Source organism: Brassica napus, chromosome C2 (genome assembly GCF_020379485.1).
Source record: "Brassica napus cultivar Da-Ae chromosome C2, Da-Ae, whole genome shotgun sequence".
NCBI lineage: Eukaryota > Viridiplantae > Streptophyta > Magnoliopsida > Brassicales > Brassicaceae > Brassica > Brassica napus.
In genome coordinates this window covers 2,960,746-2,985,480 of record NC_063445.1, presented here as the reverse complement: position 1 = coordinate 2,985,480, position 24,735 = coordinate 2,960,746, and the positions used below count along the sequence as shown (strand labels likewise).

The 24,735-nt window shown below is 29.6% G+C and overlaps 2 protein-coding genes across 2 annotated transcripts; both read left to right on the top strand.

Moving 5' to 3' along the window:
* Window positions 1-7,483: 7,483 nt before the first annotated feature.
* Window positions 7,484-10,131, top strand: LOC106354452 (glutamine synthetase cytosolic isozyme 1-4-like). The gene is made up of 12 exons (XM_013794383.2): window positions 7,484-7,705; window positions 7,911-7,950; window positions 8,057-8,160; window positions 8,257-8,305; window positions 8,395-8,501; window positions 8,781-8,868; window positions 8,966-9,094; window positions 9,171-9,245; window positions 9,329-9,382; window positions 9,475-9,512; window positions 9,594-9,753; window positions 9,824-10,131. The coding sequence occupies exons 1-12, from the start codon at window positions 7,632-7,634 to the stop codon at window positions 9,974-9,976; spliced, it is 1,071 nt and encodes a 356-aa protein (XP_013649837.2). The 5' UTR covers window positions 7,484-7,631; the 3' UTR covers window positions 9,977-10,131.
* A 10,186-nt stretch (window positions 10,132-20,317) lies between these two features.
* On the top strand, window positions 20,318-24,363 carry LOC106423670 (transcription repressor KAN1). The gene is made up of 6 exons (XM_048746409.1): window positions 20,318-21,064; window positions 21,173-21,249; window positions 22,269-22,314; window positions 23,111-23,255; window positions 23,777-23,885; window positions 23,984-24,363. The coding sequence occupies exons 1-6, from the start codon at window positions 20,347-20,349 to the stop codon at window positions 24,083-24,085; spliced, it is 1,197 nt and encodes a 398-aa protein (XP_048602366.1). The 5' UTR covers window positions 20,318-20,346; the 3' UTR covers window positions 24,086-24,363.
* The last annotated feature ends 372 nt before the right edge of the window (window positions 24,364-24,735 follow it).

Genomic DNA, 24,735 nt, shown 5'->3' with positions numbered 1-24,735 from the left:
TGCCCCGCGTACTCCCCGATTATATCCCGCTTTTCTGATAACCTACGTTGCACGGAAGCTTCATCGGACGTCTGCTTCCCGCTTCGGAACCGGAATCGGAATCGGAACCTTGTGGAAGCTTGCGGAATCTCGCTTCCAAAACGTTTCTAAAATATTCTCTTTAAAAACCTGTTGGAAGCTTATGATTCCGTTTTGGAATCACGCTTCCATTTTTAAAAAAATACAATGTATATCAATAAAATATAAAACATAGTTTTAATCTATATAAAATAAAAAAAATTAATAGTAATGAATATTGAATTATAAATATATAAATATCAAAAATAATACTATAAAATATCTTTATGCATTGAGATTTTTTATTAAAGATATAGCACATATTGAAACATATTGTGTCAATTATTTATGAAGTATTAAAAATAATTAATATAATATTTTTTGTAAACAGAATTTATGTGTATTTTTATAGTTTTAATATAAAATCATTTCAAAATTATTATAAATGAATAAATGTTTTATTTCAAATTTAAATCATGTAATTTTAGTCCTAATTTTTTTAAAAATTTATATATATATATATATATATATATATTTATATATGGATATACGCTTTCAACACGTACCCGCTTCCTAATATTTTTAAAAATCTCGCTTCTGCGCTTCCTTACGCTTCCGCTTCTACGTACCCGCTTCCGTTTCCATGTAACATAGCTGATAACTCGCTAGGCCCACACCGACCGCCCGACTAGCGCCTGGCGTAGTCTTGAACAGGGATATTTATAGATTCTAGACCCCAAACAAAAAGATTAAGCTCGAACAACTATAAATAATTATTATCACATATTCACATACCTAATATTGTTCGGACCGATCCAAATCTAAAAGTATAACCGTATGAGGTGAATATATTGCAGTCACGATAGTCGGGTTCAATTCAAAAATTTATATACTTTTTAGTTATAAGATTAACTCAATACTGATTTACTCTTTAGTTTGGGTTTTATAACCTTAATATTTATAGATTCTAGACCCCAAACAAAAATATTAAGCTCCAAATTTATGCAAAACAAAAAAAACAAAACGATTAAGCCTAGAACACTGTCGGAGCCACCTTTTTGTTGCGAAGAGTACATGACCCACATAGGTTTTGTAAGGAAAAAATGTACTTAGTAAGAAAATGAGAAGATATTACAGATTTAACTTGCAACATATTTTTATTATGACGGGGTATTTAAGAGAATATAAGAAATTTTTTCTTAATTTTTAACTAAAAAGTTAAAAAATTAAAAAACAGTTTTTTTAACTTTTTAGTTTAAATTAAAAAACAGATTCTTATATTCCCTCAGAACTTCGTTCTAAAAAACTCTGAATAATGATGTTCTTAGTTGGTTCCGTCAGCTGGCGATTTGTTCAAATAGTCTTTGATAATCAATTTAATTTGCTTTTCATTTTGATATAGTGTCTACTTAAGAAAATTATATATAAGTGTCTATTTTCGGATATATATATATATATTATCATCACAATAACAATATATTTACATATTGTTACTGTATTATTAGTTTAATATTGTTACTGTATTATTAGTGTAATATTTTTATTTTACAGAGATAAGAGTCGACGAAAATATAAAATCTTTAGTTTACTAACAAGAAACAAACCTAATTACAACTAGATTTTGACCCGCACGCCCGTGCGGGTGTATTTATTTTTAAAAAAAATATGATGTTATTTGATTTTTATGTCACTATTTAAGGTTGGGCAAAAAACTTGAATTCGAAGAATTGAACCCATCCCAATCCGAATAAGTAGTACTAAATTCGAACCGGAATTAATTAAATATCTGAATTATTTAAAATTTTGGTATTTGAAGAACTGAAATCTAATCCGATCCGAACCGAAGCATTTTGGGTATCCAAAATAGATTTATATACTTATATATATATTAATAATTTTTAAGAACATCCAGAATATATATGATACTTTTAAGTTCGCTTAAATGCTTGAAAATATATACAAATAATCAAACGTAAATATTTTAAATAGTTAAAATATACTCAAAACTCCAAAAATACTTAAATAATTATTAATTCTCTATCCAAATATTTAAACCAAACCTATTTAAATTGATTATCCAAATCCGAACCAAATCCTCAAAGATCTGAACTGAACACAAAATCCCAAAAAGACCCGAAAACGAACCCGAACGCCCACCCCTAATCACTATTATATATATATATATATATCCTATATCTGTCATCATAGGTTACAAAATATGTGTTATCATATAATTAATCGTATTTTCTACGAACCATCAAATAAGTTTTCTTATAATTAATAATATTTTATACGTACAATCATATAAATAATCACATATATTATATTTTAAAATTTAATGTGAAATATAAAAACCATAATTTAAGTTGGTGTTTGAAATTGGGCCTTGTATTGTATTTTTCTTATATATATTGAAAACATTTTTATAATAGTTATTGGAAAATATGTTAGTAAAATCAAATTTTGAATACATATATATATATATATATATGAATGAATTTTTGATATTAATTAATTTTAAATTATTATTTTGATTTGAATATATATATCAAGTAACATAGACCCATTACTTTTTAATATAATGTAATGGACTTTCAATTTTTTTTAGTAGCATTAAGCCCATTATTTTTTTTCCTAACTTACTGCTATCCATGTTTCCAAACAGTACTATTTTTTTAACTACTATCCATATTGCCAAACAATCTCAATGTGTACTTCAACTTTAATAATATAGATATACTATCAGCGTAAGAGAGAGAGTAATGTTTTGGCGTTTATGTGCACTATTATTTTTTTTATTTTTATTTTATTTTTTAATTACTATATGTCGATTTCGTATTAGATCACTTCAACAGTAGTATGACATACATATTTTACCTTTTGACATTTTTTTTCCGTCGAATGTTTGTTAGCTTTGAATATATTTTTTATTAACAAAGTACTTTCAAAATTTTTACTCATATTATCTCATTGTACAAAATCTCTATGATTTTATATGTTTGGAGAGTTTAACACAATATTGAATGATTTGAATCGATAATAGTAAAGCGTTTTTACAAAAAAAATAAAATAATAATAATAATCTATACTATACTAAAAGGGGGATATAAGCCATGGAGAGGGTGTCCACAAAGGATAGAAAAATCAACCAATCAGAAAACCCGAAATTGCCATGTCATCTCATTTATTTTTCGTAAAAAATAGAAAAACAATGCGAAGGTGAGAATCGAACCCGGGTTAGTATGATATATATATAGGACAGTTACCACTAAGCCATTGAAACTTTCTTGGACACATATACAAGAACCACTAAGTATATAATCACAAACTCTTATGTACATTTACAATAATATGAATTCAACTTTCAAGACTCCGATACTTTGTTTTGTAAAAAAAAATAAGTAAATGACTAAGCTAATATATTCTTAGAAAGTGTGAGAACGTTGACAAATATGAAAAAACATAGATTTTTGTCTTCGTGACAAAGTTAAGAATTTTGTAAAAGTAATTTTAACATATAAATTTTCGTGACAAATATGAAAAAGCATAGATTTTTGTAAAATTTTGGACAAAACAACTCATAACATACTTCTCTAATGTCTTAATAAAATATTATTTAAGGGTGCAATAATTAAATATATTAATTCAATAAATTTTGTAATTTATAGACAAAACAATAACACAACAAATTTTGAAACATTTGTTTAACCTATCGATTTTTTTTCATGAGAATCCAACTAAACAAGATAAAAAAATAATTAGATTTACAAATATTTAATTACCATTTTATTCAATTTTGATTAATTTCAAATTGTCATAATGTATCTTTTTGAAGTTACAAATATGAAAAAGCATAGATTTTTGTACAATTTGACAAAACAACTCAAAACATATTTTTCTAATGTCTTAATAAAATATTATTTAAGGATGCAATAATTAAATATATTAATTCAATAAATTTTATAATTTATAGACAAAACAATACCACAACAAATTTTGAAACATTTGTTTAACCAATCGATTTTTTTTCATGAGAATCCAACTAAACAATTAGATTTACAAATATTTAATTACCATTTTATTCAATTTTGATTCATTTTAAATTGTAATAATGTATCTTTTTGAAGTTACAAAAAAATAATGTTCTTTCTTTATTACACTAGCATTATATATAGATTCTATATACACAAAATAAATATAATATAACAACATAAGCTTGCTTTCCCCGATTCATATGAAAACTTTTTAAGTTATCCACCAAATCAAATTAATTAAATCAATGAAATTGTTAAAATACAACAAATTAATATATAATTTTATTTTAAATTAAATTATTTAAAAAGTGTATTTTCGTTAAAACAAAATAATAAATAAGTAAAACTGATTTGATGGTAATTTTTATGATATATATATATATATATATATCAATTCTGTGAAAGAAATAAAGCTTAATATGGGAAAAAATCTTAAATACAAAAACCTCTAAAAATTAACAAAAAAACTAATAAATTAAACTATGATATCACTTAAAAGCTTCTTAGACCATATTAATAAAATATTTAAGCGATAATTAGACAAATTTGATTTTTTTTCCAGCAAAAAGTTTATTATTAATTAGCATCAGTTATTTCAAGATGTTTAAGAAATGGTGGACAAAAAAAATAGGATGGACATTAATGATATATGAACTATGAATAGTACTTTGTGAAGCAGACTTAGATAACATATCTGCACATCCATTTTCAGTCTTTTTTTATGCCTAAATTCAATTTCTTCAGAGTAGTTATTCCACAAATAGTATGAGATATTGTTTTGATATGTAGATTTGTTTTTTCAATGTTAGGAAGATTGATAACTGTAAAAATGTCTCCTTCGTATATGATATGTCTATAACCGAGTCTCCAACATGAGACAAGTTTGTTTAAAAAGTAAATAATTTTATTTTTCTTATATTATATAATCAATATATATTATTTTCTGATAATAAAAATATAGTTATTCATCTATCACAAATATCTATGCAAATATATGAACCAAGTACAACAATCAAACAACATAATGATTTCCACAAAGAAAATTTAAAAAATACTCCCTCCGTTTCAAAATAGATGATGTTTTGGAGAGGTTAAAATGTTTCAAAATATTTGATGTTTTGATATTTTTATATTAGTTTTAGTTTTACAGAAAACTGTGCCACCAATGATGTTTTATAGTTGTTTTTATGATTGGCTGAATTAGTTTTACTTTATATTTTTAATGTTACTTTTTAGAAAAGAGAGTATACCTTAATTCTTGTGTATTCACCTAAAACATCAAGTATTTTGAAACAGAGGGAGTATATTTATGTTATGTAGTCATATTTTATAATTTTTAAATAATGTAATACAATATTATACATTATTTTTTTAGAATTGAGAAATACATATATCAGTTAGACAAATTAAGCGATAATTAGACAAATTTGATTTTTATTTTGTGAGCAAAAAGTTTATTATTAATTAGCATTACTTATTTCAAGATGTTTAAGAAATGATGGACAAAAAAATAGGATGGACATAAATGATATATGAACTATAAATAGTTTTTTGTAAAGCTGACTTAGATAACACATATGCACATCCATTTCCAGTTCTTTTTGATGCATAAATTCAATTTCTTCAGAGCAGTTATTTCACAAAGAGATCGTATGAGATATTTTTTTGATATTCAGATTTGTTTCTTGATTGTTAAGAAGATTGATAGATGTAAAAATGTTTCATTCGAATATGATATGTCTATAACCGAGTTCCCAACATGAGACAAGTTTGTTAAAAAGTAAATAATTCTATTTTTCTTATATTATATAATAAATATATATTATTCACTGATAATAAAAATATAGTTATTCATCTATCACAAATATCTATGCAAATATGTGAATTAAGTACAACAATCAAACAACATAATGATTTCCACAAAGAAAATATAAAAAATATATTTATGTTATGTAGTCTTATTTTCTATTCTTTAAATAATATAATACAATATTATACATTATTTTTTAGAATTGAGAAATACATATAATATATTATCCGCGCGTAGCGCGGTTAAAAAATCTAGTAATAGTAAAACGCGTAACGTAGCCGTGCAAACGAGAAGAGCGTGGGTGATTTTAAGAGATTCCTTTAAAACAAGAATCTTGAAACGATAAAGCTTGGATCTTAAATTTTTAGTGGAGCTTATGGCTCACCACTCAAATGTTAAGCCCCACGAGTTAGGGAAAAGCTTGGTCACGCATTTTCAATGTAAACACAATTGTCTTTTTCCTAGTGATTATTCAAACTTGGGGTTTTTAATTTGTCCAAAAGTTGAGTTACTAAAAAAATGAGAATAAAAAATCTCGAAGAGAAAATTTAATAAACAAACAAACAGAAGGGTCGAAGACTCAAAAATATCAGAATAATTTTGGTAGGTTTGGATTTACACTCTTCCAAACGATTCTAAAAATTATATTCCATGTTTCCTAATTAAAAGATCCTGCGAATGAATCTAATATACTACCTTCCCATATAAACCTCTCTCTCAAACGATCCTTATTTTAGTTATATATCTGTCCTATTTTAGCTATAAAAATAAAAGATACTATCTGACTGTTTTATTAAGTTTTGACTACATATATTTAGTTTTGACTACATGAAGTCCAAAGTTTGTAAATATAGTAAAACCTATATAAATTAATATTCGATAAATTAATAATCTTTATAAATTAATAAATTTCGTTGATCTCAACTTGGGCTGATTCAATATTTGACACAAATCGATAAAATAATAAGATAATAATTTAAAAAAAATCTATGTAAATATATGGTCCCATAATTATAAATTAATAATTTCTATATATACATATTTTATATAAATAAGAAACTAATGTTATAAAACTATCTTTATATGTTATTAACACTTAATATTTTTGATGATATTTAATAAAATTATATCTAAAACTACATTTATGTTCTATGCAATATATATTATATACACCAAATAATATAATAAAATTAATATAAATATCAAATTTCAAAAAAAATAACAATTAATGTTAATATATTAAAATCAAATATTTTTTTTTATTTTAGAATAAATATATCCAAAAATAAAAAAATTTAAATAATTTTTTTTGTAAATTAATATTTTTATAAATTAATAAAATTTTAAAATCTTAACATTATTAATTTATAGAAGTTTTACTGTATGTGATTGTATTACACGAGAACCACGGTTGGTGAGAAGCTTTATATGGTAAACGTTACCGGGGCATCAGGTGACAGGTGAATAATTTTTGTTTTTCCTAAAAGATACTATATGAATAGAATCTTATATAACCTCGGAATCAATAGAATCTCCGGATTATACGCATTTCCAATAATAGCCCGATATTTCCGCCTTCTCCGTTTTTCACCCAAATCATTTTGTTTTCCTTACCATATAGTCAAGCAGACACCAACCCCTTCTCTCTCCCCCCTATATAAATACACTTGCAGGAATCTCTTTAGTGTTATACAAAAAAAGTTTAGTTTTCTGTTCAGATTCCTAGAAAAATGCCGGCTCTTGCAGATTTAATCAATCTCGATCTCTCCGACTCCTCTGAGAAGATCATTGCCGAGTACATATGGTCCGTAATATTATTTATTTTTTTATTTAATCTACAACAGTAGTATATTATTTGCTTATGTGTTTGAGTTGGCGTTTGTGTCTATAGTTCTCATCCTTGAGGTTTTCTTATGACTAACTTTGAAATTTTGCTTGATATACTAAAAGTTGAAAGATATTGGATTGATTGAATATTTTGATTAATATTTTCGTGATTTGATGAATAGGATTGGTGGATCAGGCTTGGATATGAGAAGCAAAGCAAGGGTAATTAATTTATTTTGATTTTTTTTTTTGTATAGTGTAAACGATGAGTAAATCGTTAAAGTAATATCACGAATTTAGGACATGATTAATAATATTATTGCTGCAGACTTTGCCGGGACCAGTGAAGGATCCATCGGAGTTACCGAAATGGAACTATGACGGTTCAAGCACCGGCCAAGCCCCCGGCGATGACAGTGAAGTCATCATCTAGTATGTTCCATAATTAAATCAATTAATAATTTAAGTAGTTTTTTTTTAAATTCTTGGATTAATGAGATTTTGGGTTTTCTATGTGTTTTTTTGCAGCCCTCAAGCTATCTTCAAAGATCCATTCAGAAGAGGCAACAACATCCTTGTAATAACTCAATTAAACAACTAGAACAATACTCTTGAAATTTGTTGCAATATTCATTTATTTTGTTTCTGTGATTGATTTGGAATTAGGTGATGTGTGACGCTTATACACCGGCTGGCGAACCGATCCCAACCAACAAAAGGCATGCGGCAGCTAAGATCTTTAGCGACCCAACCGTTGCCGCCGAAGAAACATGGTATACATCTTCACAATGAATTTTTATTTTGTCAAAGTTGACTTCAATTTTTGTTTGAAAACTTTAAGTTTGCATAGTTAATTTTTTATCAACATCATCATGCGAGTTTAATTCCAAATGGTAACGCAAGGAGACGTAACATGACGTAGTCAACTTTTTTGATATATATTTTTATAACGTAAATGTATAATTAAATAATTTGACATAAACACATTTGTTACTCTAAATCTACATTTTTCTAAATTAATTAAATATTTAAAAAAATATATTGAAATTCAGGTATGGAATTGAGCAAGAGTATACTTTGCTTCAAAAGGATACTAAGTGGCCAGTTGGTTGGCCCGTCGGTGGCTTCCCAGGTCCTCAGGTAAAGATTTTCCGGCGAATCTTTTCACTTCTTGATCTCAATCCAAAACTCAAGTTTGTGCCAAATAAATAAGAAATATTTATTAATAAAAAAACAGGGACCATACTACTGTGGAGTTGGAGCAGACAAAGCCTTTGGAAGAGACATCGTAGATGCTCATTACAAAGCATGTCTTTACGCCGGAATCAATGTCAGTGGCACTAACGGAGAAGTCATGCCCGGCCAGGTTTAATATATTCCCTATGTATTCTTCTGATTCAATATCATATGGACCGTGAAACTGATATTGTGTGGGTTTTCAGTGGGAGTTCCAAGTCGGTCCAACCGTTGGAATAGCTGCCGCTGATCAGGTCTGGGTCGCTCGTTACATCCTCGAGGTATATATAACACACACTCATCAAGACCTGTCTCTTCATATACTCTGTTTTATGACTATGTTTCTTGGGTATGTTAAAAACAGAGGATCACAGAATTGGCTGGAGTGGTTTTGTCTCTTGACCCTAAACCAATTCCGGTTAGATTTACCATATTTTCAATTATTTACAAAATAGACCTTTGATTCTTTTAAATTCACTGAATTACTCTATTTTAAATTTTATATTCTAGGGAGATTGGAATGGTGCAGGAGCACACACAAATTACAGGTCTGCTATGATTCCGTTTATATGGTTTTTTCTCTGTGTTTTTTTTTTGTTTTCTGAATTTGGTTTTCTTGTTTTCTGCAGCACCAAGTCGATGAGGGAAGATGGAGGGTACGAGATCATAAAGAAAGCGATAGAGAAGCTTGGACTGCGTCACAAGGAACACATCGCTGCTTATGGTGAAGGCAACGAGCGTCGTCTCACTGGAAGACACGAGACTGCTGATATCAACACTTTCTTATGGGTAAGACTTTTCTTAAAATGTATACATTATTAGCCTAAAGCATGATCTAACTTAAACCGGTTTTGTAAAGGGTGTTGCAAACCGTGGGGCATCGATTAGGGTTGGTCGTGACACAGAGAAAGATGGGAAAGGATACTTTGAAGATCGTAGGCCAGCGTCGAACATGGATCCCTACACTGTGACCTCCATGGTTGCTGAAACCACAATCCTCTGGAAACCATGAAGGAAGAAACCTTGAGTCTCAAGGAACCTCTTATATCAGTTCATGTTGATTCTTCTATTGTCTATTCCTCTTTATGAAACACTTCTCATGTGTTCTTTGTTTAAGAATGTTTGATTTAAACTCTTTCCAAGAAATAATAGTAGTTCTTTTCCCTAGCTTTTACTTTGTTCTATTTCAGAATCTATATGTTATTACAAGATTCAAGTCTCGGTTTAGTCAAGTTTTTGACATTAACTTAAACCGAAGCTTACAAACTTCTCCATTACTAGGCGGCCCAAACTAGACCCGACTCGACGGTAACCGAAGATGGATAAATAAAGGAAGGATTGATAACATCTCTTTTGGACCCGTTTCTACAATGAGCTAAACAAGGAGTATATAGGAGACGAAGAGGGTTGTGTACTAAACTTTTCTTACTGAAATTTCTGTTGTACAAAAAAAGTAACGAAGAGGGTAACGAAACTATCAATAAATCGAACTACATTAGTCTTGAAAACCATTTTATAAAAAAAACTACACTAGTCTTATTATATTTTATTTGGTCACCAAACTTTTTATTGTCAGATTAATATTATTTATCAATTTCATTTGCAGTTATGATTTGAGATTCACATTCCTAATTAATTTAGAGCTTAGACCAAACTTTACCAGTTTAAAACTATTTTGAAATTCTTTGATTCAGCTAAACTTTAATGTTAAAAAAAGTTAGTGGTTGAGAATTCACCTTGGTAATCCAATTTGACTTTATCTTCTTCTTTTTTTAAGTTCAAAAAAAAAGATAAAAGTCAAATTCATTGTTGTTCCACATGACAATCGGAATTGGTACTAGACATTGGTTTGGAGTTTAACCACATAAGTTAAAAATAAAAATCTACATGATAAGATTGACATGCATGGCATACATGTTTCTATGCGTAAATAAGATACACACACACACATCTACTTTGGAATTTAAAGAAGCATCACATAGTTTGGGAGAAGGTTTAGGCCTGGGCATTCGGGATCCCAATCGGGTTTCAGTTTTATCCAATCGGGTTTCGGTTTTTCGGGTTCATCAAAATCAGTCCCATTCGGATTATATGAAAGTTCGGTTCGGGACCGGTTCGGGTTCTATCGGGTTCGGGTCGGGGTTAGTGAATCTTCAAAGAACCGGTACAACCCAATATACTTTCGGGTTCGGGTCCCAATCGGTTTTTCGGTTTAAAAGTACCTGATTTTTACCTATTTTATAACCAAAACATGAGTAAAATCGGTTCTTCAGTTTTAAAATACCTGATTTGTACCTATTTTGTAACCAAAACTTAAGTAAAATCGATTCAAAAATAAGGAACATCAACCGTGATCATTCAAAATCAAACGAAAAGTAAACATATTTACTGATAAAAAGAAAACCAAATAAATAAAAGCATAAAACGAAAACCAAATTCTCATGAAATGAGAAATATTGTTTAACGAAAACAAAATTTAAATCTAAATACTTCAAGATTCAACGGCCATCTTTAACCATCAACCTTCATGTAATAGAACCACCAACCTTCATGTAATAGATAAGTATTTTAGATATTCAATATTTCTTAATGTATTTTGGATACATATTAGGAATTGAGATCATGTTTGGTACAAGATCTTTTCGAGGTTTTGAATGTTTCGGGTTCTATCGGATATCCATTTAGATTCGGATTTGGTTCGGATAATACCCATAACCCAAAATACCATAAAACAAGACCCATTCGGTATTTACGTCGGGTTCGGATCGGTTCGGATTCATTTTTATCGGATCGGATTCGGTTCGAATTTTCGAGTTCGGTTTATTTGTCCAGCCCTAAGAAGGTTTGTGAAGTGAATATAAAGCAGAAGAATAAGTAAATGTTTGAAGGGTTGAAACAAGCGAGTCATCAGAAGTTAGTAAAAAGTTACTTTGGTATGTGTTATGCGTCTATAAGAATACTGAATAGCAATGCATGCATGCATTCGATTATTATTTAGTCATTATACCTTCATCATCTTGCAGCTTTTTTGTAACTTTTGCTTTTTTCATCTCATGACTTTATCATGTATATATATTTTTATTTGTCAGCAATAAATAATACTCCACATTTATTAAGTGAAAACACAGAGGGGAAAAAGCTTTGGTAAAAGCACTTTGTTTATTGAATATATACTTTTTTCTCTTCTACTTTAATCAGCTTTAGAGAAAGAAAAAAAAATCCAGCACTTTTTTTCTGAACAATAAAAAAAAAATCCAACCCAACGATAACTTTTTCACTTGTTAATAAATGCATCTCTATATTTTTTAAGGAAAAAAATAAAATGAAAGGAGCAATCATAAAGCAATCGATTACAAAATGATTTCATCACCTCTCACATCAGGCTATCTTTTCTGCAATGGGCAGAAAAGTCTTGTGCCCTCCTGTCTCTCATTTATTACTCTTTTGTTTGAGTTGCTCCTCTCTCTCTCTATATCTCTCTTAACCTTAAACTTACATCAATTATTTAAGCTTTTTGATCCATTTATCATTTAAGATGACTTTGCAGATTCGAATTTGAGATATTCCTACACTTATCTCAAAATTTTATTTAGTTTCCACTTTATAACATCTTGCGAGAAAAGCTCATTTAGGTTTCACACCTACTGAAAAAACCATAAATGTGTTTTTTTTTCAAAAAAAAAAACCATAAATGTGACGGGGTTTATGGATAAATTTTGTTATAAAAGCTCTCATAAATGTGTGTGTTTATATATATTGTGTTTGACGTTGTTGTTATCGCTGATCATTCAAAGCTTTAATCATTCATTCGCAACACATGATTCAGTTTCACGACGACTGAAATAAAAAGTATTAGCTAATTTTATTATCATGACTTGAAATTTTGTCATTTTAGTGCAATCAAGAACCTGACTAGAAACAATTTATGGTTACTAACTACTAAGCTGTTATTAGTCGGAAAAGGCTATCGGTAGATGCCTAACAAGAAAATATTGTTAAACCTAATAAATAGAAACCTGAGAAGAGGTTGCAAGAAAAATCAAAGCGACAAGAATACATGTTCACCCCGGTATGGATTAGAACCTTGTCGCTATGGTAAGTACATATATGTATCATAGTTACGCGATGTTGGTGGGTGTCACAGTACATTCTTTGGTTTTGTGTGCTCTTTCTCCCTCATAATATTCTTACTATTTATTAATCATAATAACAATATATAGACATAGAGAATTGACGTTACATGATATATTCACCCAATATAAATATAATGATATGGACCCTCTCATGATCAATATACATCACATATCTCTCTATGACTGTTGTTGGTTAATGAGACAACTACAACACCTTCATGCCATATCTCATTCTTTCCCAATCTTCGGTCTTGTCCATTGCGTTTGAACCAACCCATGGTACAATTTTGCCAATTCCTTAGGCCCCATCTCCCCCCACCCCGAAGAGAAAACAGTTGGTATAGAATAACCAATTTTACGCGAAACAAAAAAAAATATAACATGGATTTCTATTCTTTTAGTATTGACGATAATTGCGACCCAAAAAGAATGTTGATCAAAGTCTTGTTTCAATTTCTTTTGTAACAAAAATCACTAGTATTCTAGAAGTTTTGCAAATACATCATTGAGTGATTAATATGTTATATACATACATGTGATTTTAGTTATATTTGATAAGTTATTTGTTGGAGTGTAGTACCAATATTTTCTCTTTAACTTCTGTTTCTATTTTATCATTTTGTATAGATTTTTTTATTTATTTATTTACAACAAAGCTGAAAATAAAAACATACTTCTGATAAAATTAATTGATTACAAGAAAATTAATTGATTACTAGCTAGTGATCAACAATTTTATGCACTAAGAAATTTCGTCAAATTTTGATAGATACCTTACAAAAATGATGTGTCGTATTATTGGTAGATTGATTACTAGCCAGTGATCAAACTTTATATTCTCCAATGAATTGTGATAGCTTTTCCAGTAAATTATTTTGTAAGTACAAATATTTTTATGTTTTCGAAATAGTTTCACTAGCTTCTTTAAAAAAAGAAAGTTTGAAGTGAATTATATTTAAAAATTCACCCAGTTAGCTTCATTATGTGATAGTAAATATATATTTGCTATATCTTTACAAAATGTAAAAGGGGATAATAATTTCAAATTTTTGTTTCGTTCCTTTTGAGATTGGAAGAGAATGAAATAATGTAATTCACAACTCTAGAAATTTTGCTATTTGCATATCTAAAAGCGATGGGTCCAATATAACCCTTTTTTTTATATATTTTTTGAAACTATCCCTAATATTATATTTCAAAAGACGTAAAGCATAAAAGTAGTTTTTGGGTTCTTTAAACAAAAATATGGAAGACTTTAAGCATTCCCTTTATTCTCCAACTAGAATGCCACTTGAGACTTGAGAGGGATAATTTTGCACGGTGAAAGTGAAAGGAAAGAAAAAAAATGAAAATAGAAGTGAGAAAGCATATTATATACATTCTTTATGAGATAATGTGATGAACGAATCATGTTGGGCTATTCTCATTGCAAAATGAAAAACCAATTAATGTTTTTTTTGGTTGGAAAAGCTTTCCGCATAAGACGAAATAGATATCACCATGTTTTTCATGAAATTTATGTAATTACTAATAGCTGAAATATTTGACCCATAAAATAAAGGAATTCTTTTATACTCCAATCCATACATTGTCTAATGTCTAGGAGGTACCAAAATGATTCGCGTTTACCCTAGTTGTCCTTGTTTTTACACAAACGTTGTTTGTAAGAACTCATGCTTACTAGAAATTTGAGATGCTACACAAGAAAACACTTTGCAAAGCGCTCCAGTGGATTCGATTATTTCTCTTATAATTCTTAACGAACATCAATTTTCTCTTCTCAATAAGAAAATTAAGTGTGCAAAAAACCTTTTTAGCCCAAAATTTTTCTCTCTATGATAACATGGAAGTTAGTTTAGTGGTTTGCCGATGGTTTATTAATATATTTTTTATTTTAGAGATTGGATTTCGAATCTTGAAATTATGTAGATAAATGGAAAAAATATATATAAGAGATCATTCATCATGATGCAAATAAAACCGTTATATGTAGATCTATATAAGACGATTCAGAATGATACATTTAGACGTAAATTTGATGAGGTAAAATTGACTAGTGTAAATTTATTTATGTAATATATTGTGTATGATTCCAAAGTTAATTCTAAGCTTGTATGAATCGCTATTAGTTTTCTATCTAAAGAGTGGCTCCAAGTGATTGTTTTAGAGAATTGATTTGAAACGAACTACTTCTTTAATGTAATAGCATAATTAACCAATATTAAAAATGTGTGACAATTTTTTTCATAATGCAAGAAACATGTGGGTCCATTAAAAAAATTAAATCAAAATTATTTAAGTGTAACTGGTGACCAAAGAATGAAAGAGAATAATGCATTACTTACTATTCCTAAATTTTTTTTACCATTTACAATGAATTGTTTTTCTTTGTATTTATTTTCATTCTTTTTATTTTAGAGGAATATAGAACAAATTTCTTTTTCGCTAAAATTGATAAAGAATCATTTTCTGTTTTATTCCTCTAATATTGTTCCTCTGTATTTTTTCTCTACTCATTCATAATGTTCCTGTAATGTTCATCAGTTAGATTCCTTATTTGACAAGGATGTAGATTTATATGTACAAGGTAGAAAGTTTAAAATAGATACTAACAATTAAGTAAAAAGATATAAAAAAAATCAAATATGTGACAAATAGTAGTTTAGAGATATGAACGTCAACGAATTGGTAGAATCAACGGAGTCTTTCATTCTCCGATATATTCCAAAAAGGTGTACAATATTAATTTAGACAATATAGAACCTCATGTTCTGTTGGATCCATTTAATGCGTGCAGTGATAATTTTTATTTTTTTGAAATCTGGCATGGTGATAATTTATTTTCATAAAAAATAAATAAAATACTCCAATAAATTTCAAATAAAACAGTAATTACGTGTCATATTGGTTCTCACTCACCGACGTACGTTTGTGTCCATGCATTGATATTATTACACGTTTACACACCCATCTACGGAACAGTTAATATATAGGCATTCACTAATTATGCTTTTTCTTAGTAAACCCCCTAGAAAATCTATATATATAAAGAAATGTTCGCCTCTCTCCCGTGAAGCCACGTCGTCAATTCGTGCGTTCTGGGAGTGACACGTGTCCCATTTTATATTTAGGGTCAAAATAAATAAATGCAGTTAAGGGTAATTGAACCCATCACCTCTAGCACTGGTAATTTCTCTTAGAACCACTAGGCTAAAGTCACTTTTTATAAATATGTGGCCGCGAAAATACTTATTATCGTGTCAGCTGGAAGCCCATGCTTCTTCTGCTTGTGGCCAGGGCCGACACTGAACTGACGTCAAGATGAAGATCGTGAAGTTAAAAACTTTGCTCCAAACAGTTTTGCAATGTTTCCAACCTTTATAACTTGATGCATATAATATATATCAAAATACATTTGTTGTACACGCTTTTATTAGTTTTGCTTTTAAAAGAAGGATTTACAGTTATAAATGTTTTGTGCCAGTGAAGTAATGGTTGAAAAATCTCTATACATATGTCATTTTAAAATAACACTCAACTTCTATATATAGTCAATACATATGTACATGTTATATTTTAGACTAAATATTTTCTCTTTTAAAAATATAGAAAACAATTTTTTTAGTCTACAAGCAAATGTTGTAGAACAAGTATGCATTATACAAAATAATATATATTTAAAATCCATACACAAAAAAATAAAAGTTGTTATAGGCCTCTTTATGACACATGCACACTCCACTATGAATAAGAATTAAAAAAAACAGTATTGTCATCAAACTTTATCACAAATCCACATTTGTACATCTATAATTATGAGTTAGACAATTAGTTAATTTGATACAATACCAAAACAAGAATAATCGAAAAACAACTATACCACCGCATACTAATAAGTAAGACATAACAGATAACCAAATTCTTGAATCTTAAAATAAATTTCAACTCGAGCATTTAGTGAATATCAAATTAACTAATATCCCGCCTGTAGGGCGGGCCGACCCTAGTAACTTATAAAAAAAAACTAATGTCTTAGTTATACCGTTTTGACAAGAGTGTCAATTCACATACTTATCTCAGTTATGTCTGATTACTGACAGTAGTCAAAAGACTCCAAATCATTAATGAATGCGAAATGCACGTAGTATATAACTATAGAGACTTTGAGCCAATATATAAAACTTATAAATTAAAGACATAAGACAATGTACATGCAATATGATGGACCAACGTTATTTATATCTCTAAAATTAGCAACTAATTAATAGAAGACACGTACGTAGGCTTTAATTTGGTAGGAAAATAATAGAGTTCCTGCTTTTTAAGAAATAGCTGTTTTCCCAGAGAAAGTTAGCTAAGCCATTTTCGTCAATTTTCTACATGGCCATTCATCGTGGCCTAGTTTCATATATAATAGAAATATATAGTTCTTTTATCCAAGGAATTTCATTTTTGACAAGTGGTGTACTCTTTTTTGTCCTCTTTGCGCATAAGACTACCAATTGTATATGCTTTTAACGTTGCTTTTGACATAATTTTAACTGAATTTTTATTTATATTGTCTCTTGTATCAATGATTCAAAATAATAGCCATGTCATTAAAAAGGTAAAAAGTGGAAAAAAAACTAGATGAATTTTTTCTTCTAAAAAATCTATACTATATAAAAGTTGATATATTTTCATCTACACAGAATCTATCTAATTTGGGTTGTAACAAACTAAATAATAAAGTAAACCGCTTTGTCAAAAATAAATTTAATCTTTTCATATTATGTAACATATGTATCCGGTCAATGAAGAAAAATTTATCTTATATAAATAATCATATGAGGAAAGAATAGCTAATACTTTCTTAGAGACAATTTTTTTTAACTGAGAAGGAATATTTGGGAGAATGAAAAGGGAATTAGAAGAAAATCTTTAGGTTCTTTAGAGTTTACTTGTGTTTGCTTACTCAAGGAAACAAACAAAATATACTTTCTGGCTGATCTTTTCTTAGGTATGATAAAATATAATTATATATGTACATATACATATATCAATCTAGCAATTATGCGTTACAATAATAGAGAGAATTTTACCAAAAAATAATAGAGAGAATTCTTATATGAGACATGGTTTATGTACCTACTATAAACACGGAGAACATTGTATTGTACACACGAATGTGTGTCGTATGGGTATCATACATGTATGAGTGCATTTGAAGAGAAAGGTACTTTTTTGTAAGACAACTTTTTCCCCACATTTGGAAGGCAAAATACACAAAGTATGTTACCCTTTATAAGAAAACAAAACACAAAATATATATTCTAAATCAAGTGGGATGAATAACACTAATTCTTAGGCATAAGTTTATGATACACAATAATCAAACAATTTGAAGATTCGTAATATAGCCTACTACATATACATATTTTAAAATTGCGTGATTACTTTAAAGTGACAGATCAGCTTAATTTGGTCTTAATAGACTTCACAAATTGGTCAAACAACACCTGTTGATTTTGTAGTCTACATATATCTACGAACTAAATGTCTTTTTTTTTTTTTTTTTGAACACATATATAGAGTATAAATGTCTATACTCTATATTACTCTTCATAAACTCAAAGAGGGACGGATATTTAATGTATATCTCTTTAGGTATAGTTGAACAATATACGGTCAGAAATTTGAATTGTTTGATCCCAAAATCGTATAAAAGAAATTAAATAAATAAATATAACAAAGATGTAAATAGAGAGTGAAGTGAGAAGCGAAGAGAGTGGGGGAGAGAAAATAAAAAAAAAACCAGTCAGAGAGGAGACAGTTCCTTTCTCTCTCTAATTGTACGTATCCCGTCGTCTCCGAGTACCAAAATCAAAGCACTAGTTTTAAAAAAATATATTTTAAATGTTTTGTGTTTGTTTTTTCTTTTTTCTTATAATCTTTTTATTTAGCTATTTAACTTTGGCTTTGGCCTTGACTATAGATTAGATAGGACAGAAGAGAGCAACCCTTTATTCTCTCTTTTCTTGTACTCTTCTCCAACTTTTTTAATCAACATTCTCATCATAATCTGTGAACATGTAAGTTTTAACCATATACCAAAAGATTTTTAGGTTTAAATAAGGTAAATTTAAATTTTGTTCTCCATGTATATAAATAAATCTGTATATATATTTACAACCATTAAAGATTATACATGTTTATGTCAACAAAATTTTAGTGGTTTATATTCATATAATATCTAAATCTGCATAATTCATATTGCTAAGTATACATTATTTTTAAGTAGTATATTTTATCTATGGAAATGATCGGGTATAACTCATTAATTTACATTTCAAAGTTTCAACTACTAAATTAATAAAATATTGTTTGTTAATATATATATATATATATAATACATCTTTTCAAAAAACAAATTTATTACATATATCAGTTATTTGAGCTATAAACCTATAATTTCAATAGATATATTAATGCATTTCAGTTGACAAAAAAAAAACCTATAATTTCAATAGTCAACAATAAAACAAAAAACTAATTAGTTAAATTAGTGCCTTGCTAATTACTCAAGCGATATCAATGACTGTAGCAGCAAACCATTTTATATTCGCTGCATGGGTTACTTTGCGTGGTGCAAGAAATGCGAAAAATGACAAATTTAAAATGTAAATAAAAAGCTCTCAGTATTTGGAATAGACCGAGTTACGATTTTGCCCTTTCTCATCTATCGTTTTCCAATGTATACTATCAAGGAACAACATCTCATACATACGCATACATACATGATATGCATACATACGCAAACATCTCTCTCTCTTAATTTTCCTGGATTTAGTTTTATTCCTTTCTTCTCTTCTGCCTTTGCTTCACAACACAAATACCTATCTCTCTCTCTCTCTCTCTCTGCGTCTTCTTTGAGCATGTTTGTTTCTTCAAGAAGATTATTATTACTCAACTTTTCTCTCTTCTCTTCCTTCTTATTCCTCATCAAAGCTCCTCTTTAGCTTCATCCCCTCTCACTTTCTCCTCTCTTTTTGAGATATAGAGAGAGAAAATAGAGAAAAAAGAATCAAATCTTTCAGACACCCTTTTGACTTCTTAGCTCAAAGAATCTCTCTCTTTTATTTTACCCTTAGAGAAATCATTTAAAATTCCTAAGCATCACCCTCACGAGAAAGAAACAAAAGAAAAGTCATCACCAGCAGCAGGAGCAGCAGCTATATATCAAGAGAGGTTTCTAAAAGCTTGTTTAATTATGTCTATGGAAGGAGTATTTCTAGAGAAACCAAAATCAAACACCACTACTACTCTCCCTGATCTATCTCTCAACATCAGTCTCCCTGATACTCATCATCATCTTCATCACAATGAACTTTCAAGAAGATCATCCCAAACCGACGACAACAGATCATCAAACTTCGAACTCTCCTTGTCTCATCATAATAACCCTAGTTCGAATCCAAGCACAAGAATCATCCATTGTCCCGATCCAAGAAACCTTAATCTTTCTCATCATCAGCATTACAACAACCCTATTCTTAATGGTAGAAGTCTTCACCAAAGGGTAGATGAATCGGATATTAATAATATCCACCGTCCGATTAGAGGCATCCCGGTCTATCACAACCGTTCATTCCCATTTCATCAACAAACGTCTCATTCGTCTTCTCTTGGAGGAGGAGACTTGGATCAAAGCTCGATCTTAAACTCATCTTCCAGCTATAACAACGCTTACCGATCATTACAATCTTCCCCGAGGTTAAAAGGTATTCCTGTGCATCATCATAATCACTATGGAGTCGTTGGATCTTCAGATTCTTCTTCTCCTCATCATCACCATCATGGGATGATCAGATCAAGATTGTTGCCTAAGATGCCGACAAAGCGGAGCATGAGAGCTCCGAGGATGCGTTGGACCAGTAGCCTCCACGCGCGGTTTGTTCACGCCGTTGAGCTACTAGGCGGCCATGAACGTACACACCCATTTTGCACTATAATCTCATTCTCAAGGTCTTTCCTTATTTTATTCTAAGAGTTGGAATATTTTCTTGTTCTTTTTCTTGTTGTGAAAATATATATAGGAGCAACTCCAAAGTCGGTTCTTGAGCTCATGGATGTAAAGGACTTAACTCTAGCTCATGTGAAGAGCCATTTGCAGGTAAGTCTACAGTCCATTAGAAATTAGATTAAACAAAATAAAAGATGTTTTCGTGCACATAAAAGGGTCAAACATTGTTTACTAATTTTGTTTTTTTCTCTCATCTTCTTATTGGTTCCTTTCCTCTATTATGAGTCTAGTCAAGTTAGTTCTTTACCAATTAAGACTCTCTAATTAGGGATATTTCATAGTTTTCATCACCATCATGTCTCTCTCTCTCTCCTCCTTTCCGTTGCACTTAGATTTTTGTGTGTATATATATCTTCAGAGCAATGAATAGTGTTAAGTCTTCAAAGCTTGTCCCCAGCTCTAATGTTTTATTTTTATTTCTTGTTGTCTTTGCTTCCATTTTACTCATTTTCTTGGAGAGATGGCACAGTTTTCAAGAAATTGAAGCAGCTGAATGAATTTATAGAGAGAAATTAGAGAGTGTCTATAGTTTTTTTTTGGTCAAAGAGTACCTATAGCTTAAAGAGACTGAAACCTTTCAGAGAATTGGTAAGCAAACTGAGAACTGAGATGATAGAATTTCTTTATTTTAAAATAAATCAGGAAGAGGGGACAAAAGTAGTCATCATTACTCAATGATAATAAGTACGATCTTTCAATTACTCAACCTTCTCTCAATTACTCAGACACCAGCCTCGTGTTTTTATAATTATTATTAAATAATTAAATGTACAACACTAGTTCCAAGACAAACCCAGAAAACCACACATTTGTATTTTCTTAATTATATAAAGCTCATATGTATCTGCATATATGTCTCCAGTTTTGTCAGCTGTATCATATATTGAAAATAATCTACTATAGTTTATCTTCTTCTTTTTTTTTTGTACTGATCTACTATAGTTTATCAGGAATTCAGGATCACCTGTCCATTTATTTGTTTTTGTATCCTTAGTTATAATTTATTGATTTATTCTTTTCTTTTTTCTTGCAAACTTTATACTTTTCTTGTCAAGATCTTTTTTTTTAATATAGTTTATCAGCATTTCCCCCTTATTTTTTACTTGCAGATGTATCGAACTGTTAAGACCACTAACAAGCCTGCTGCTTCATCAGGTACGTATTATAGCCTTTTCAGCTTTATATATGCTAAAGAGATGCATGTCACATGGTTTATAACAAACAAAAAACATACCGTAAAGCTTATGATTCGCCACCAAAATTTAATCTGATTTTTAGGTTCACTATATATATATATATATAAAATATAATCACTATAAGTATTTATTGATCATAATAATTATAATCAATTAAATTTAAGTTAGAATTTGAATATGTTTTTCTATATTTGTATATATATTATAATTTACCTTGACGTATACGCATTACCATTATTTTAACTATTCGGTTCTACAGTACAATTTAATTCCATATACTATTTTATTTTCCCAAAAATAATTGAAAAACAAACCCTAAGAACTGGCGAAGCTCAAGGGTTTTATATTTCTTCCGATTAGAACCCTAAGTTAAGTGGTCATATTTAACTCAAACCAAACAAACAATCATCTCCGTTCTACAATACTATCAAATGAACACACTATAAATAAGTATTTACCCATATAAACGCCAGTAAATAAAATCCGAATAAGTTATTCGTACACTGAAATGATGATCAATTATTTTATACCCATATGGATTTTGTATTTTCTGTATACACAAAATATTTACTTTTTGGAGGCAATATTAGATTTTAGTCAAGCCAAAAGGTGGAAATTATTTAAACAAAAGCAATTTCGTAAACGCATTCTTTTTTGCCAAACAGTATATATTTTCATTAGTTTTAAACAAGAACTCTTTGGGTAAAAACAATTGAGATGAAACTTTGATTAAAAAGTTCAAAATTAATTTTCAGATGGGTCAGGAGAAGAAGAAATGGGCATAAATGGAAATGAAGTGCATCATCAATCATCGACAAATCAAAGGGAAAAATCTGACGATTCTTCTCATCAAGAAATTGACTTTCCTTCCACACAACCTCGTTGGGGCAACTCTTCACGGTACGTTTATACGTCTTATAATCTTGTTATACATATCCAGACATGTATCAACGTGAATTTCTACTAGTTAGTGAGATTGACGAAATTAAATAATAGGGTTAGAGTTCTCGTACCTAATTGGTCCTATTTCTTACCAAGTTCATATAACAATTATTTGGTTTATCCCAAAATACATATCTTCACCTAATATAAATAGCTCTTGGATACTTCTTTTTTTTTAACTTTACATTGAATTAATTAAAGTGGTGGTTGTTTGTTACACCGAGATGAAATTGTTAGGATTTTATGTCTGATGATATAACAAAGCGTGTCGATTTTTAAAAATGATTTGGTTTGGGTCATTATGGATCATATAAATAATAAAAGACCTTTCGCGTCATATGTATGACATGGAATGGATTGTGGGATAATCGTAACATGTTAAATACGTTACGCATGACTACCATTTTTCTAGTATAAATCGAGTAAAGTTGTTTACCATTATTTAACTGGTTAAAATTTATCCATGCATTAATGAATAGAGAGACATGGCGATCAAGTAGTAATTGCTCAAGCGACATAGATACAATGGTCAGGACTTCATCAACACCGATGATCTCTCACCATCAAAGATCCATCCTTCTAAATCAGGTTCTAATAATAATTCTTATGTAAACATCATACATATAAATGTATAGATATAGTTTTCTCAGGTCGTCATAAAAATTATAATTAAAGTTAGCTTGCAGGAGCAAAAGTCGAACGATCAAGTAAAGAGGTGTGGAGATCTTAGTTGTAACAATCCAAGTTTGGAGTTCACATTAGGAAGACCCGATTGGCACAATACATGACTTTCTTGATTTGAATATATATATATACTTGGAATATGCATGTATGCAGTTATATCGTTGTGACGATAAGTTTCTCAGCGGAAAAGTTGAAGTACACGTAAAGAGAGAGCCAAATAAGTGAATCACTTCAAAGAAGTGAGAAAATTTGGAGTTTCTTTTTCTCAAGTTCCATTGATGATTTGACTACGAAGTGGCTTATCTATATATGAATTTTTGTTTCGGTTTCCTGAGGATGATCTGGTGAGATCATAAGTTATATATAATTGGAAGTTTGGATTCTTTTTTGTTCGGAAAGAAAGCTTCTTGGTGGGTCAGAGGGTTTCTTTCTAGTGTTTCTTTTGGGTCAAAGGTTTCTTTCTAGTCTATATTTGTTTTTTTTGTATCATATTTGGGTTTCTAGAGCTGAAATGTAGAGAGAGAGAGAGAGAGAGAGAGAGAGAGAGAGAGAGAGAGAGAGAGAGAGAGAGAGAGAGAGAGAGAGAGAGAGAAGAGAGAGAGAGAGAGAGAGAGAGAGAGATAGAGAGAGAGAGAGAGAGGAGAGAGAGGAGAGAGAGAGAGAGTTGAGATCTCTATAGAGTCGAAGAGAGAGACTAGACTAGAGAGAGAGAAGAGATCTACTCGATCAAGCAGAACGAGAATAGCTCTAGATA

Excerpts from the sequence above, each read along its gene's own strand:
- LOC106354452 (XM_013794383.2), top strand. The coding sequence starts at position 7,632 with ATGCCGGCTCTTGCAGATTTAATCAATCTCGATCTCTCCGACTCCTCT. Across the intron at positions 8,161-8,256 it reads GACAGTGAAGTCATCATCTA|CCCTCAAGCTATCTTCAAAG; the intron begins GTATGTTCCATA and ends GTTTTTTTGCAG. Across the intron at positions 8,306-8,394 it reads GAAGAGGCAACAACATCCTT|GTGATGTGTGACGCTTATAC; the intron begins GTAATAACTCAA and ends ATTTGGAATTAG.
- LOC106423670 (XM_048746409.1), top strand. The coding sequence starts at position 20,347 with ATGTCTATGGAAGGAGTATTTCTAGAGAAACCAAAATCAAACACCACT. Across the intron at positions 21,065-21,172 it reads GCTACTAGGCGGCCATGAAC|GAGCAACTCCAAAGTCGGTT; the intron begins GTACACACCCAT and ends AAATATATATAG. Across the intron at positions 22,315-23,110 it reads CAAGCCTGCTGCTTCATCAG|ATGGGTCAGGAGAAGAAGAA; the intron begins GTACGTATTATA and ends ATTAATTTTCAG.